This window comes from Passer domesticus, chromosome 9 (genome assembly GCF_036417665.1).
Source record: "Passer domesticus isolate bPasDom1 chromosome 9, bPasDom1.hap1, whole genome shotgun sequence".
Lineage (NCBI taxonomy): Eukaryota > Metazoa > Chordata > Aves > Passeriformes > Passeridae > Passer > Passer domesticus.
In genome coordinates, this window is record NC_087482.1 from 39623034 (window position 1) to 39638683 (window position 15650).

Consider the following 15650-nt stretch of genomic DNA (forward strand, 5'->3'; position numbering starts at 1 on the left):
TTGACATAGCTGACCCCAAATCTGGCTCCACCATTTCTTCTGGTACAGGAGTTGAGATGGATGCCTTTCCATCCACAATTACACTGATTCATTTAAGCTTCCTGCAGCCCACATCCATGACTCTGTAGTCACCCTGCAGAGTGGAAATTAACCTGAAGTCTAAACCCTAATATCCTCCAACAGTGTCTCCTGGAGCTCTGCCACACTCTTCTACAGATCTTGCCAGACTATTCCATGCCTAATCTGATATTTATAGAGATGTTTTATATGTTCACCTGAGGTTTTTTTCCCTCATTTCAGCCTGATTCTAGTTTCATCACAAAACATTTCTTCCTTCCTCATGTTTTAAAGCACAAATCAGCTGTTCTTCTGGATACCTGTATATGCATTTTGGAAGTTTTACAAGTTCAAATATGGAATCAATTTCTCTATCCCTACAGTAGCAGTTTTTCTCTAGCATTAGGATCTGTGCTTGATACAGAGTCTGTAGCAAATTTGTCACACATTAGGGTGTTCATTAACTTGACCCTCACCCAGGCAACGATTCTTTGAGGGGTGGAAAAAAAATTCTGCATTTTGGGATTATTTGTTACTCTCACAGTCCATCACCCTTTCAGATTGGATTTGTCACTTCTCCAAGTGCCCTGAAGCAATATGTTTTGTCTGTAATAAGAGTCCTAGTGAAGGTCCTATTTGTTTATTACTTTCTGTGATCCCAGAAATATTTTTATCATGTACTTGGTTTTTCCTTGGGCTTACTTTGATAATAAGTGATCGAACAGTACACCTACTGGGTACATATTTCTTACTGGTATTCACTGCTTTAAGATGCTTTTTCACCAGTCCTCCTAAAAGCAAGTATTTTTGTTTGTTTAACTTACCGAGTCTGTACTGATGATTTTTTGCTAGTTCATTATCCGCATCACAAACTTGATGTTTTACTTGCAGCTGGCAGAGTTGCACTGAAACATTTGGGCTTCTTCAACTACCGATTTAAATGAACCTTTGCATCTCAGGGGGGCTCTTGTGATGATGTGCTGGGATAGGTGCTCTGTGCTGAGACCATCACCTGCTCTTGGTGGTGATGCCCTGTCCTGGCCAAGGGAGGAACGTTGTGCCCCAGTGTCACCATGATATTTTCTGAAAAATGTTCTTTGCCCAGGAGTTTTTCTCCTGAGAAGCTGAGACCCCTCAGAGTGTGTTTTGCTGCTTTGAAATGTGGTCTGGAGATTGTCAAACATGTGAATTGGTTTTATTTAATGACCAATCAAAACCAGCTGTCGGACTCTCAGAAGTCACGAGTTTTTATTATGCATTCTTTTCTAGCCTTGTGATGTATCCTTTTCTCTATAGTTTAGTATAGTTTTAGTATATAATTTCTTTTAATATAATATAATAATATAATAAATCAGCCTTCTAAGAATATGGAGTCAGATTCATCTCTTCCCTTGTCCTGGGACCCTCACAACCACAACACCCCAGATCCTGGCTGTGGGTGATGCTGGTGGGGTCTGTGGCTCATGGGAGTCCCCTGAGCAGAGATGTACTGGTTGGACCTGCAGGGCAATGGGAAGGGAAAACCACCCCAATACAAGCTCCTAAGTCTTGAGGCAGACCCTGGACTGAAATATTTTTGCTTGTAGCTTTTGGAGATGCTTTAACCCAGGCCTACATATGGAGTATATCCCCAAGATAAATGCTGCATGGGAATTAATTTGGAGCATCTCTTGTCTTGGGGCATTCATCCTGAAAACTACTTGGAAAATATTGACCTGGAGGATGACATTGTTAAATTTTAAACAGTCTCACCTGCTAGGTGAAGTGTGTGCAGAAGTGTTAGGAGCACTGAGCCACAGTTACCTGAAGGACAGAGTAGGATTTCCTGGTGGTGCTAAAGTGAGACCCTGATGAAAATATGTCTTTGCACATCTTTGTGTCACAGCAGTTGGAAAAACAAATGTTTGCCATTTTATTCTAAATCACCTATTAGTATTTTTTCAGTGTGCTAGTAAAGCTGTCTCTTCAAGTGGTTCTTCCTTCTGAAGGAAAAAGAAATTGTGTTTTATGGGAGCTTTTCATTCACTTTAAGTATCTCATTTGAATAAAGACATTCCCATTGAGCACCCTTGAAAGTGTTCACCTCATCTGCATGCGAGGGGCAGCCTAGTCTTCCATTTGAAATATGACAGCCAGATCTAAATTGCCTACTTAGAAGCTACAAATGATAATTAAGGAGAAAACATCTAACTTTTTGAGCTTTGCATTGATCTTTCTTTGGAAAAGGCCTGTGCAAATGTTAGCACATTTCTGTGCCAGTGTGTACTATCCTTCTATTTTTTGTCATCCATTTGTAAATCTTGCTTCAGAATTCAGTGAAAAACATTCTGGCTGAAAGATTATGAATGTCTGTAATGGCTGGGAGACTGAGAGCTGCTGATAAATAGAAATTCTTTCCATTAAGTAGTTGCCTGCAGTGCTGACTTTCAGGCGACTGTGGCGGGCTCTGCTCCCAGACTTCTTGGAAGGTTGGAGATAGGAAAGAATAAAGTCACAAAGTCAGCTGAACTCCTTAAGATTTTGTTTTATTTTGAATGTCTTCACCTTACAGAAGATGCCCCTTTCTGCAAAACCAAACTGTGATCTCATAAGCATCCTGTGCATAGACAGGAGCAAAAGCAAGGCAGCAGGAGCTGTGCACTGGCTTCAGGTGTGAGCTGTGCCAAAATGCAGATGCCCCAGTTCCCAGGCGGATTTGGCAGAGCTCCTGGGAAGGTGAGAGGTGCTGGTTAAACTTTGCATGACCCATTCCAGCTTAATGACGGCATAAATCTCCACCCTGGAACTCTTAGAACAAAACTTGGTGCTTCTGAGAAGCAGATTTTGCACAAGCAGGAGTTGCAGGGACGATTGGATGGAGTTCAGAAGACCACGAGCTGTGCCACAGTGGTCCCTTCTGGATCTGCAAGAGTGAAAGCTGCATTAGTTTAGTCCCTTTTCTTGCCAAACTGTGACTGCCTCATCTGGTGCTACAGATCTGGGGTTAACAGCTGAACTGATGAGGAAAAATGTTCAGTAATACATCAGCTAAGCTGGAGATTTTCACCAATATCCCTGTTATATAAACTGGCTGTGTAGGATGGACACTGAGGGCTCAGTCATGGCTTTAATTATTTTCCACAACTGTTTCAAACTCTGATCTCAGCAGTGCTTTTTATACCTAATTTTGACCTCTTAGTGAATAATTTGCCTAAGCAGAACTTCTACTGTTAGTGGAAAGAGGAAATTGTGTGAATGAGGAAGAAGATAATGTTGCATCCTGCTTGGTAAAATTCAGCAAATCCGTCAGGTTACAAATATCTGTGATTGTGACACCTTCACAAAGTATCTTCATATTTAATATGAATTAATGATGCAAACTGAAGCATTAAAATATATTTTTAACTAGGAAATAGACCTTTTTTTCTCAGTTGTGATTTTTACATTCTGGTAATTTATAGGGCTATCCAGAAAACTGCAGCTCAATTTTTCAAAATCCCCTGATGGAAAGCCAGTTAAAAGATTTTATGCCATTCTGACGTGAATGCAAGAACTTTGTGAGCTATTTAAAGTATGGCCCCAGCACTTCCCTGACAGTGAAGGCATCAGAGACCTTGGTCAAGTCTCTGTACTGAAGCAAGTCTGGAAGCAACCTGGACATGGAGCTTGCAAATCCAAACTGAGCACTGATCAATAAGCTGTTGGTTTAGTTAGAGCTGTTTGCTCTTAGATTGTCTCGTGGGCTGGGGAAAAGGTGATCCAGGTCTGCAGAATAAGTACTTTTCTTTTCAGTTTTGAATGAGCATAGTTTGTAATAGGGAAGAATATTTCACATTTTTATAACAGGCTGTAGTGATTAAAGAGTGCGTCCCATAGTTCAGAGCCCTGATGTGATTTTTGCTTGCTTGTGCATGGCTACAGACTACTGAAGTAATTGAAAACTGCAAATCAGTGTTCTCCAATTTCCACAAGTCTTCAAGGACCACGCTGACTGTGAAATACTGTCTTTAGACAAAGAGAACAGTGGAATGGGAGAAAATGGGCTTTTTTACTTGGACAGCTGTGGTCTGCTGTACCAGCTGTCCATGAGCACAATGTGCAATGTAATTCCTATTGTCAGAGTTTGTTGGAACTACTGCTGGTTTGATGAGAACAGATAAGAATATGGATCACTTTGTGACTTTTCTAGTTTTGAGGGCCTCCTCCTGACCCCAGTTACAGTCTTCAAGAGCCACTTTGTAGAAATCTTCAAGATTGGCAAAGAATGGTCATTACTTCCAGTTTGCACTGTTGGAACTGTGGATAAAGGCAAGTGTCCTTTCCCCACAAGTGAGGGACTAGAGATGCTTTGAGTCACCCTTTGTTCCTGCATGAGATCTGTAGAATCTGGTAAAATCAGATTTGACAGAAATCTGGTAAAACCACATCTTCAGCTTGTCTTTGAGGCTGATCCTGTGCATGTGGTCCTCATCACAACTGTGTTGTCGAAGCAAGAGACCACCCACCACTCCCACAATTTCACTTCTACTCTGTAGCTTTTAATCCCTTGAAACTCAAAACAAGCACATCCTTGAATGCTGAACTGGGGCCACAGAGGAGGCTTGTCTTGGTTCACAGCTCTTCAGACTGGTCAGTTCTTGTCTTGTTGTCCATGTACAAACTTTGCAGGAACACAGAGCTCATGGGCACACAGCTGGAGGGGGAAGGAAAGTGGTAGGAAATTTCTGGAGATGGTGTCTCCTGCAGATAAGGGAGAAATTTGTAAATTGTAGAGCTTTTGTTTTGGCACCCAAAAATTTGACTTTTCCTGAATTTGGATGGTCCATACTGGCTGATTTTTCTTTAGAGAGGCTATATTTTATGCTTAATACTGTTTTAGTGCCAGAAAAATTCTTTATTAATTCGTTATGCCAAATTTGTTCTTTAAGTGGAAATGGATTTTGGATTTGTTGCAGCTTTTTCACCATTTGAATTTTTAATATATATTCATGAATAGTCTCTGCAGTATTGTGCAGTGATGGTGTTTTATCTGTGCCTGCCACAAAAGCTTTTCCTACAAGTCAGAATTTAGGCAACTTCCCTTGCAAATTTATTTTTGCACATGTTCGTGCTGTCAGTACAGAAGCAACCAAAGCAGCCACTCTTTGGCTTTGCTTTGTTTGGCATTTGATCCCATACCCTGTATGGCACACAGTGACCCAGCTGGGGGACAATCAAACAAATGTCCTTCCCCTTTTCCCTGCTCCAAATCGTGCATTTGCTGTGCAGGGGCCCTGAAGATTTCCCCAGGACTGTAGGGGATGGGATGCACGAGATGTCTTTGGTCTCTCACACCTGGATTCTACGTTAATTTATTTTCCAGGAGATAAATGCCGTAGTTTTCATTCAGTAGACTCTGGAGAGGATGTGCATCCAAGCCCATGCAGCACAGCCCCACTCAGTGCCTGTCCTCTCTGGATTCACACCTCCTGGGCTATTCAAGGTGTGAAGGTGCTGGCAGTTTGTCTGCAGGTCCTCCAGCAGACCCACAAGTCTGCTCAGCCTGTGCTGCAGCTCCCCGAGGAAAGGATTTGTCATAGCCTTCCAAAGGTACATACTGTGACTGGGAGTTTCATTGGAGTCATCCCATAAAACTCTCCAGATAACTTAATTTGATTGCTCTAAGTACATTAGGACAATATACTTGAGAAAAATTATAGTTAAATACAAAGTAATATTGAAAGAAATTGCCCAAGAATTTGGAAAACTTTGACATGGAGTTCATAGCCCATTTGATGGTGGAAGGGAGGGTGAACTGGAGGTGATGTGAGCAGTTGCAGGATGTGTTGGGGTGCAGGAATGGCAGATCAGCAGTCCCACACTGCTCCATGAAAAAAACACTGCCCAGGGATTTGATACATCTACTTCTCAGAAATGGTCTTGTTATATTCAATGGCTTTTTTAGAACTTTTCTTTATGATTTCTACTGCTCATGTTTCATCTGTAGATGTTTAGATTTCTGTAGATCTTTCTCCAAATGGAAGCTTTTGTTTGGCTCTGACAGGAGCTTCTTAGTTTGGAAGCTGTGTTCTGCGTCTGTCCAGAGGAGAGGGCAGCAGGAGGGACACAAGAACTATGGGTTCAGCCAGGATATCATGATGAGACCAGGTAACACTGGATGGTTATTTATCTGGTGGTATAAATGTATGCCAGTGGCATTTCCAGGTCCTATAATTTGCCTTGTTCCATGAACACAATGGCTTTTTTTAAAGATAATTAAGAATTACCTCCCTTCAGAGATAGTAGCAGTTTCCCAGAGATTAGAAGGCAGTTTGTCCTAAGAAAATAGCTCAGTGAAGGGAAATCAGAGTATATCGCCACTAGTCTGTACCACCAAGAATGCAAGTGCCCAATCTGAAGAAGGTTTCTGGGCTGTAAAGACTGGTGGAGCATGTCTTTGAGCACTGTGCTCTGCTTGCACAGCATGTGTTCCTGAGAAGAGCTGTGAAATTATCTTGGGAGATAAATCTGGGTCTTGGGTAAAGGCTTGGAAGTGGGGTTGGGATCACCCACTCAGCTTAGCGAGCACTCCCAGCAGCATGTGTTCTATAATGAGCCATTTTTGCCTTTTTTGTTGTCTTCTTGGTGCTACGATGGAGTAGTAGGGTTTGCACTCCTGCTACGTGCACAGCCTGGGGAGGCTCGTTCCACGTCTGGCACCACTCCAGATGTTTCTTCCCCCAGAAGTGTTTTGCAGGCTGTTTCCCAGGAGCTTTGTGCACACAGTCACTGGGAGTGGGTCCTGCAGGGAGATCTCAAGCTGGGGTATGGCACCAGTGCTTCTGCCCACCACCAGTGCTGTCCTTGCTCCAATGCCTTCAGAACCCACCCTCAAAGGGGTGGTGCAGCTTCTCTTCCTGAAGGCCTGAGCACCTCAGGGGGTCTCAGACTCATTGTCTTAACAGGAGAAATTAAATGTGGAGTAGAGAGATGGAGGAGAGGGACCCATGAGGTGCCCAGATCTGGGTAGGTGTCGTGGTGAACCTGCTCTGAGCTGCCTGCACTGGGGGAATTGCCCCTGTCCCAGTGCAGCACAGTGTGGTGTGCTGGGACAGCAGCTGTGCCTGCAGCTTGTCCTGATAAACCAGTACAGTGGGGAAACAGTGCTGGCCAAACATCTGCAGCACAGCTATGTGCTACAGAGGGCTGGGAACCTGGCAAGCTAGCAAGTTAAAAGTATTAGGAGGGAAATATTTTTTATTATTTTGACTGGACATAAACTAGAAAAGAGTATAGGTTACAGCCTTCCTGGTTAGCTCCCCAGAACCAACTTCTGGGGGTTTTTTGGTCATGCTGCTCTGGACATGGATTTGGAGGGTATAAGCCACTAAAGTCAGCTGTGATAAAGGGGAGATCTTTAGGATGTTCAAATGTCCATGATATGAGCTAGGAATAAATGTTTGCAAGATGATATATGTATTTGTGTGAAATGACTGGTAGCGTTGAATAATTCTAGAGTGATGTGGGCATTAGAATTCATTTTTTGGTAATAAATGGAGAGGATTTATTGAGCCACAGAAGTTCAAAGTGAAATATTTTCAAATACTCTTTGATCAGCCAACTCTATTCCTTCTTCTTTTAGAAAGGAAAGAAACAAAAGACCAGGCTTGGATTGCTGAGTCAGATGGTGAATTTTAATTTTGCTTTCTTTCTCCAGATAAAAATGAACAGATTTTTTAGGGGTAGGTATGTGGTGGTAATGAATGTGCTGCTCTGTAGAGGAAGAGGGTACTGAAGGGACCTTTGGGTGCTGGGCAGTCTGGAAGGGTGTTATTTTTTGAGGCAGCTGGTAGAGTGAGGTATGGAAAACTGCTGGGATATATAGGAAGGATGGATATAAATCTCAGTTTTGAGAGGCTGTGGTATGTGCAGGCAACACTGAAATTTGTGTCATGGCAGATGGACAATGTAAAGGTAAGGGATGGGAATACTTGAGTAAGGTAATTTCTTCATTAGGAAAAGAGCCGTTGGAGAGCAGCTTGGGGTGAGAAACAGTCTTGTCATTGTTAGCAAAAGGGTAGAAACCTCTGATTTTACCAGAACAGCACAAGGTGCAAAAAGCCAGGGAGCAGTCACCTCCATGGTAGCTGCTGTCCTGCTGAGGAGAAAATCCCGTCTCATCCCCACAGTTGTCCAGGGCTTGAAAAACATCTCAGCTATTTGATTTTGAAGGGTTGGAGAGAACTTCAGCATTAATGCCTTCAAGGTGTTCAAATGTGGTATTAACAGGCTCTCTGCCTGAGACTAACTTCAGCAGCTCCTGGATGCTTGGATGAAAAGATTGAAATCCTATGGGAATTGCTGGATAATGGTTTTGATGCTGCAGGGTCCCCCCAATGAGAAATTTGTCCTTGAAGAGCAGATCTGGGGGGAGGAGGAGGATGAGAATGCAGAGCTCAGTCCATCCATCCTCCTGAAGCCTGGAAGGAAATCTCTTTCTTGCTGTGTGAGAAGCCTTGCAGAGAGCCAGGATTTTAACACCAAACATTCAGGAATGCCCAGCACTGGGGAAAGTGTTCTTTGCAGTGAGAAGAGCAGGCTGGGAAGAGTGTTGGAAGAGTCAGTGGACCCCAGTTACCTTAAAGAAAAGACTTCATATGCAGGCAGATTTCTTCTTTGACCTGACTATTAGACATGACTTGCAGAGTGTTTTTTCTTAATGTAGGTAATATCTCTAGAGAAGTTTTACAGGAATGATGAGCTCTGTTGTGTGAAGGAAGGATCCCATTTATTTGTATTCTTCCAATAAACCAAAAAAAAATCCATATTTGGTGTCTCAAAAAGGTACATTTGCCCAGGGACTGGCTGGCTGGAGGCACTGGTGTCAAAGCACAACAGCATAGTCCTCTGAAATGAGGGAACTCCAGTTTCCAGGGCTGACTAAAATAAATGCCTTTACTCTGTATCCCAGAGAAAGGAAGATGTAAACCCTTGTCACGTTTTTGTGCCTCAGCAGAGCAGTTTGACTTGCTGAGGGGCTCTGTGCATGTCAGCATTTCACTACTGTATTTTGAAATTTCATTTTCCCCTCATTTTGGAGATTATCAGCCAAGATAAACATTTCCCAAGAAACCCCTCCACAAGCACTACTGCAATAACTCATTTCTAGCAATGTATTTCTCTCAGGGATTTGCAGACAGTAAAGACAATTGACAGTTTGAGTACCAGAAACAAGTTGGGGGGGAAATACAGCCCAATGAAAAGATAATGGATCTCTGGGTTTTTGCAAGCACGTGTGTGGGTGTTGCAGATTTTGTTCCAGCATGTTGTAGACAGGTTGGAGGGTGGATTACAAGATGCTATTTTCAGAAAATAGGACAACCTGCCAAAACAGAGCCTTTTTTTTGCCTGTTTTTCACTAGATCCTACTGAAGGAATGGAGAAACACTAACCCCCATTGAGAATTTTTGGAGGCAGAGCTTTATCCATTTATTAATCCACACACTGATCAAAGCCCAGGAGAGGAAACCTGTGCTGATTCATCAATAACTTTTGAGCACATTCTTGTGTTAATTGTGTGTTATGTTGGCTTCAAGTCTAAGCCCTGTGTGCATTGTTGAAGGGGTGGATCAGACAATATTAGATCACCCACCCTTCTGCTTGGGCTCTTCTGTGTCTGCTGGTGGAGTGAGACAGATCTTTGGGGAAGTTGGCTCATGACTATTTTCTTGTTCAAGGATCATCAGGGGAATTAAGCTGCTGTAAAAAAAATGAAGGGCTATGATTAAAAGAAAGCTGTGGCTTCAATATTGTACTGAGGAAGTTCAGGAAGAAAAGGGAACTTCACATTCACATGGAAAGAGCACAACTTTTGCTCTCCCATGCACATGTTACAGCTGTAGCTTTGTTCAATGTGTCTGGCTTCATGTATTCTTTTCAGAGCAAGGGTAATTAGCATCTGAAAATGTAACTGTTCTTTGCTATTGTGGAACAATGTAAAAATCCCCTTTTTCACTGTAAAACATTCCTGCCCTCTTTTGATGTTGTCAAGCTAGACAATACAGCTGTCTTGTCATCATATTTCCCACGGCAATGGAAAGTTTGCCAAGTGGTGGAAGAAACCTCAGAAGCCCTTAATTACTGTGACTTCATCAGTGAAACTTGACTGCCTTTGCTGGACTTACTTCAGACTGAAGTGAATTTGGGGGAATTCAGGCCTGGATGGCTTGGCCAGGGCAGCTGCTGTTAACAAAGGGGATGGTGCTGGTAACAATGGGCAGCGAGGATGACCTTAGTGCAGCTCTGCTGAGTGTGGGATGCAAGGTCACATTCCAAAGTCAGGAGCTTTATTTCTGAATTAATAACAATACTCGGTGCAGTACAAGGCAAAAAAAAAAAAAAGAAAAAAAAAAAACCTGGAGGAACTTACAGAGGGAAAGGTTTCCCTAATTAAGTAAATTCATTACTGTTGTGTTCCTTATTTGCATTGCCCATCAATCAGTGAAAATCATTCCTGTTAATGCAGCCTTACAAATGTTAACAAAGTGCTCAGGGTGTGATTGCAACGACTCACTCTTGGAGTTCTTGGTTTTGTTTAGCAAATGGAGTGTCAAAGGTGGAATGGAGGGGTGGTGCTGGAAATTGGAAAAGCAGCAGGAGGACACTGGCCAAGGGTGACTTGAAGGAAAAGGTGGGGTGTAAACAAAGAGAGATAAGAGAAGATGAAAGAAGAGTAAGTCAGAGGAAGTAAGAGACAGAACAGGTAGAATTGTATCAAAAGTGAGAGGCGGAGGCAATTAATGTTTTGTGAGTCATCACCAAACCATCCTGCCCCCAGAAAGGCTGACTCAGCAACATCAGTGGGGAAAATATCAGAGTTTTCTCTCGGAGATGCCATTCCAGATCAAAAAGGCTTTGATTAGTGAAACTGGATTTTCTGTCACTGATCCTCCCCTGCCTTAAAGAAACTTTTCAGATGTATCATATAAAGTCAGCATCCACCCTAATCACTGCAGGGCTTGGCTCCCTCACTTCTCTTTCCTGTCACAGCTCCTCTTCCCAGGTCTGAATCATGGTCTATTTTGGGGCCCTTTGCACAACAGAGATCTCGGTTGTTTTGACAGAGGTGAGGTGGCCACAAGAGGCACCAATTACTGCACATCCTTTTAGAGACCAAGGAAATCTAAAAGGAAAAGCAAATGAATAAAAGTAACTTGATGGAAGAAGGTTTCTGTAATCTCGTATTCCTGACAGGTGCCTGGCCACAAAAGCACTGCTGGGAAGGTACAAGTGGGGTGTTAATATATGAACATTTTTTCCTGGCTTATGATTCAGAACTAAGGTGCACTCAGGAAAACAGGGAATAAAAAAGGAAAATGGTCTCAGTTGCTTTACTATGTTTGGTAAAGGCTGGTTGTTGATGATGAGACTGGGTTGTGTTGACAGTGGACAGTCAGAGGGGCAGGGGTGGGCAGCAACTCCAAGTCTGAATATTGGTAGAAATATTCCCTAAGTTATTTCCTCTTTGGTATGCACAGGAGTTTGCGGTGCCACTTGCAGCACCACATGTTGTCCAGTCTGTGTTTCAGGGCTCCAGGGAGGAGAAGAAAACTCTGCTATAAAGACAATGAAGTCAGGAAACTGATCACTGCCATTAGGATCTCTCCTATGTTCAGATTTCACCAAGCTTTGCTGGCTTTACACTGGAAAGGCAATTCAGCCACTGCTCATCTCTGCAATCTGGGCAGACTTAGTTTTTGTTTTCATCCCACCACTACTACAATGACAGGGAATAAAATCTCTGAGGCAAATAACTGGTGTTATTCATCAACCACTGCTCTGCCTACATGTTTGTGTACATTTAATCAGGACCAGCAAAAGCAAAAAGTCATCCAATCCTCCATTGTCCATTAATCCGTCTTCTGTGATTTCTGCTTTGGGTACTTTGTTTTCATCTGGGGAATTAACTTTTTATTTAGCCAAATATAGTTATGGCTGCAGCTCCCATTGGCTTGCTGTTGCACACATTAATTGCCCTTGAGCAGAGGAATGTCTCCCAAAAGGCCTAATCCTTTCTCAGCACCAGATCATCAGTTCTTTAATTGCTGCTGGTTTCCTCCCCTTCACTCAGCCTGTGCAGGGCAGAACATGATCCTTCACTGGGCTCCACTGATGTGAATCTGGGCCATGCAACAGGACCTGCCAAAATGACCCCTCCGTGGATCCTCTTTTTCTGAAACAGAAATTAAAATTATTACAGGAAAAAAGTCTGTCACGGGAGCTTCCAGACAGAACTATAAATCTATTAGCTCAGTCACTGATAAACAGTCATGAATATAAAGTTAGGGCTTAGGTTGCTTAAACCAGAGCATAGAGACTTTTTCTTTGATCCATGTTGTGTATTTCTACTGCAGCTTGATTTTAAAAGCCTTTAATGTAGCAGCACTGTGTGGCTTGCAGCCCTATGGGCTAACAGCCATAGGTAGCTCTGCGCCTGACGAGGAATTTGTGAACATCCAAACACGGGTATCCCATGGGCTTAGTACTGAGGATAAAACCTGTTTTCTGCTGCCTGGACTGTAAGAATTCAAAAATCAAATTGTTTCTCATGTTATCCTTTTTCAGTTGTTGCCATGGCAAAACCCCAGAGAGGATGGGGAGGGTTGTACCAAACCACTGGAATATGAACTTTTCTCTGGGATTGATTAAAAGATGTGTTCATGTGCTCATCTCACCTTGGCACTCGCAGGGTTCTGGGGAGCACAGCCCACAGCTTCCAGTTACTCACAGGGATCAATGTGCATCAGGAAAGAGACAGAGCAAATGCATTCATCTTTATTCGGATAACAGTTTCCATTTTCTGTACTTCACCTGCTGCTCTATGGGATATTTTCCAGGTTGCATCAAGTGAACTTCGAGGCTCCCACTTGTGAAGGCAAGCGCCGGGAGACGCTCGCCTTGATCGGGGACTTCTCCTCCTCGGCGGAGTTCTTCGTCACCATCGCGGTCTTCGCCTTCCTCTACTCGCTGGCTGCCACTGTGGTTTATATCTTCTTCCAGAACAAGTACCGTGAAAACAACAGAGGGCCTTTAATTGTAAGTGTTGCAGCATTTGCAGTGTTTTCAGGTGTAGTCTCCACCTCTTGCTTTTTCGGTTGTTGAGGTTTTGGCATGGTCTGGGAGATCCAGGTGTCCTGCTGCCCAAAGCAGGTCTGCATTCACCTGCTTTTTTATCTTAATGGTGATGTTGTATTTTAACACCAAAGGTAATGGAGGCTGTTTAGTCCTATATGTACTTGTGAAATCATGTGCTTCTCTCCCACTGCCCACAGTGATGATGATCACACAAATAATGAACAGGTAGCTGAGTGGTAGCAGGATTGGGATCTCAGCCCTATGATAGCAGAACTTCATTGGTGGGGAAAAAAGGAAAGAGGAGATCATCAGAGATTGGCTCTGTTGGACAGGGTGGAAGCTTCCAGCAGCTTCTCACAGAAGCCACCCCTGTGGTCCTCTCCTACCAAAAACCAGGCTGTGCCAAACCACCACACTAGAAAATGGTGTGGAAATATAAGGAAATCCTCACAGAGGAGACAAAGAATAGGCAAAATAAAGGGGTCCCTGCAGAAAGAGTAACTAAATAATGCCTTGCTTCTTCTTGGTATCAAGTGAGATCTCATTTCAAACTGTTTCATCAAAGGATTTTTTACATAATTCTTCCATCTTAATTTTCTTGTGGAAAATAATTCTTACTTTTGACCAACCACATTATCCTCTGTAGCAATAGAAAAAGGAAAGATAAAAAATGGTATTAATATGTCACATCATGATGTGGCCACTTGCCTTTGTCCAGGACTTTCCTGAAACAGCTGCTGCAGTCGTGTCTGTCACAGGATGCACGGCACAATCTGCTATAGCATTAACATCACATTGACTTAATTTGTTCTGTGAAATGGATTGTAATTGAATTTACAGGTTAAATTTAACCAGTGTCTGTTACCAAAGCCTCTGTTTGCAATTTCATAGTATTTAAAACAAGGCTATATGACCTTATTTTTTCAGAATATAAAGATGCTTTTGAGTTTGCCCTACAGCAAAAGCAGCTCCTGCTGGTGAGTGGTTCTGGGAATGGCTGAGGGTTATGGTCAGGTCGTGCCTGACAGGAGGAGAGTCCCATCTTCCCCAGCCAAATGCTCCTGCAACTCCTGTGCACTGCAAGCTCTGTTGTATTTGGCATTTTTAGAAAAAAAGAACGTTTTCTTCCTGGAGCACATCCTTGCTGGTGTCCCTGGACACTGCCCAGTGCAATGATGGCAGCACCACAGCCTGGCTGAGGACAGGCCCTCTGTGCAGTGGAGTTGTAGGGAAAATGCAAAGCCCTAGGTAGACAAAAGACTGGCAGCTGTAGCCAGGAGGAATTCAAGGAAAAATGAAACTTGGAGTGAAAAGCAGCTTCTCAGGGCTGCAGTGCTCACCTAAGGGATGTCACATGCTCTGTGAAGGAGGCAGGCAATGTATCCTCCAGCTCCAGGCAGATGCTGCTCTGAACTGACGTGTATCAGATCAGATGTGTGAGTATGTCTCATCCCTGAGATTGTTCCTTCCAAAGAAAAGTGCTGCAGAAATCTGTGGTGCAGCACGTGCTGGTGCAGGAGGCAGGGCAGCCTTCATTCTGTTTCACCACCAGGCAGGATCAGTACATCAGGCACCTTGTCCAGACTACCAGTTTTTCTCTCTTAGTAAAGAGTTTGAAGATGATAGTTTCATCCATCCTTGCTTCTGCTGCAGTGCCTGATCACAATTTCATGGTTAAAACCATTCCTGTTTTAAGCCTTGTACTTCCTCTTGGCTTCATATTTTCTCAGTCTGGGATGACATCTGCCTTTAAGCAGCACTCTCTCAGAACCGCCTTTTTCTCCTGACAAATTTTCAGGATTTGAAAAATGAGTGTGACAGGAGAAGTCAAGAGAAGAAAAAACCCCTTTCACTTGAAATTTTATAATATTTTTTCAAAAGGCCCCTGCACAGGCAGTCAGAACACTATCAATGCATTACAAAATTGCAGAAGCCTGACTGGGTGCAGAAGATATGATTATAAGGAATTTAATGACCATTAAGTCACAAGAAACTTGCAGGGAAAATTTCAGTCACAAATGTTTCATGTTCACTTTGTTTATACAGATACAGGGAAATGAACTGCATGTGCTGAGATCTCAGCAAAGCATCACTTTAACTGTGGAAAAAATATTTTAGCATTCAGTGTGCAGTGAGGCATGATAGCAAAGAAATATTTCCAGTGGGAGAAGCAGATAACTGCTCCCTGTCTGTTTGGATGGCAGGGGTGTGTTTATTCACTATGCAGTAAACCATTTCTGTTGCTAATGTTGCCTGTCAGGTTTTGGGGATAAAAGCCTTCGTTTTGGTCACACAGGGCCCTGGTTGTGTTGCTCATCCATTCCCACAGGGAATGATGAGTCCCTGCACTACACAGCCTCTGCTTCCCTTGCTGGCTCCCTGAGGGATCCTCTGAGGGGGTTCATACAGATAGATGGACCTAAGAGAGGACCTTGGATTCCCAGTTTTGGAAGGATCAAGGAGCAGGGTAGCAGGGATTCAGTACCTCATAGAAATAGGCT

At 43.2% G+C, this 15650-nt stretch overlaps 1 protein-coding gene across 2 annotated transcripts in view; it reads left to right on the plus strand.

Annotated features, from left to right (window-relative positions):
• The window catches only part of SYNPR (synaptoporin), a 100727-nt gene that overhangs the window by 76672 nt on the left and 8405 nt on the right, over window positions 1–15650 (plus strand). For both annotated transcript variants that reach the window (XM_064432920.1, XM_064432921.1), the window contains one exon: window positions 12912–13110. In XM_064432920.1, coding sequence (XP_064288990.1) covers window positions 12912–13110 — 199 coding nt within the window. The remainder of the gene's footprint in view (window positions 1–12911; window positions 13111–15650) is intronic.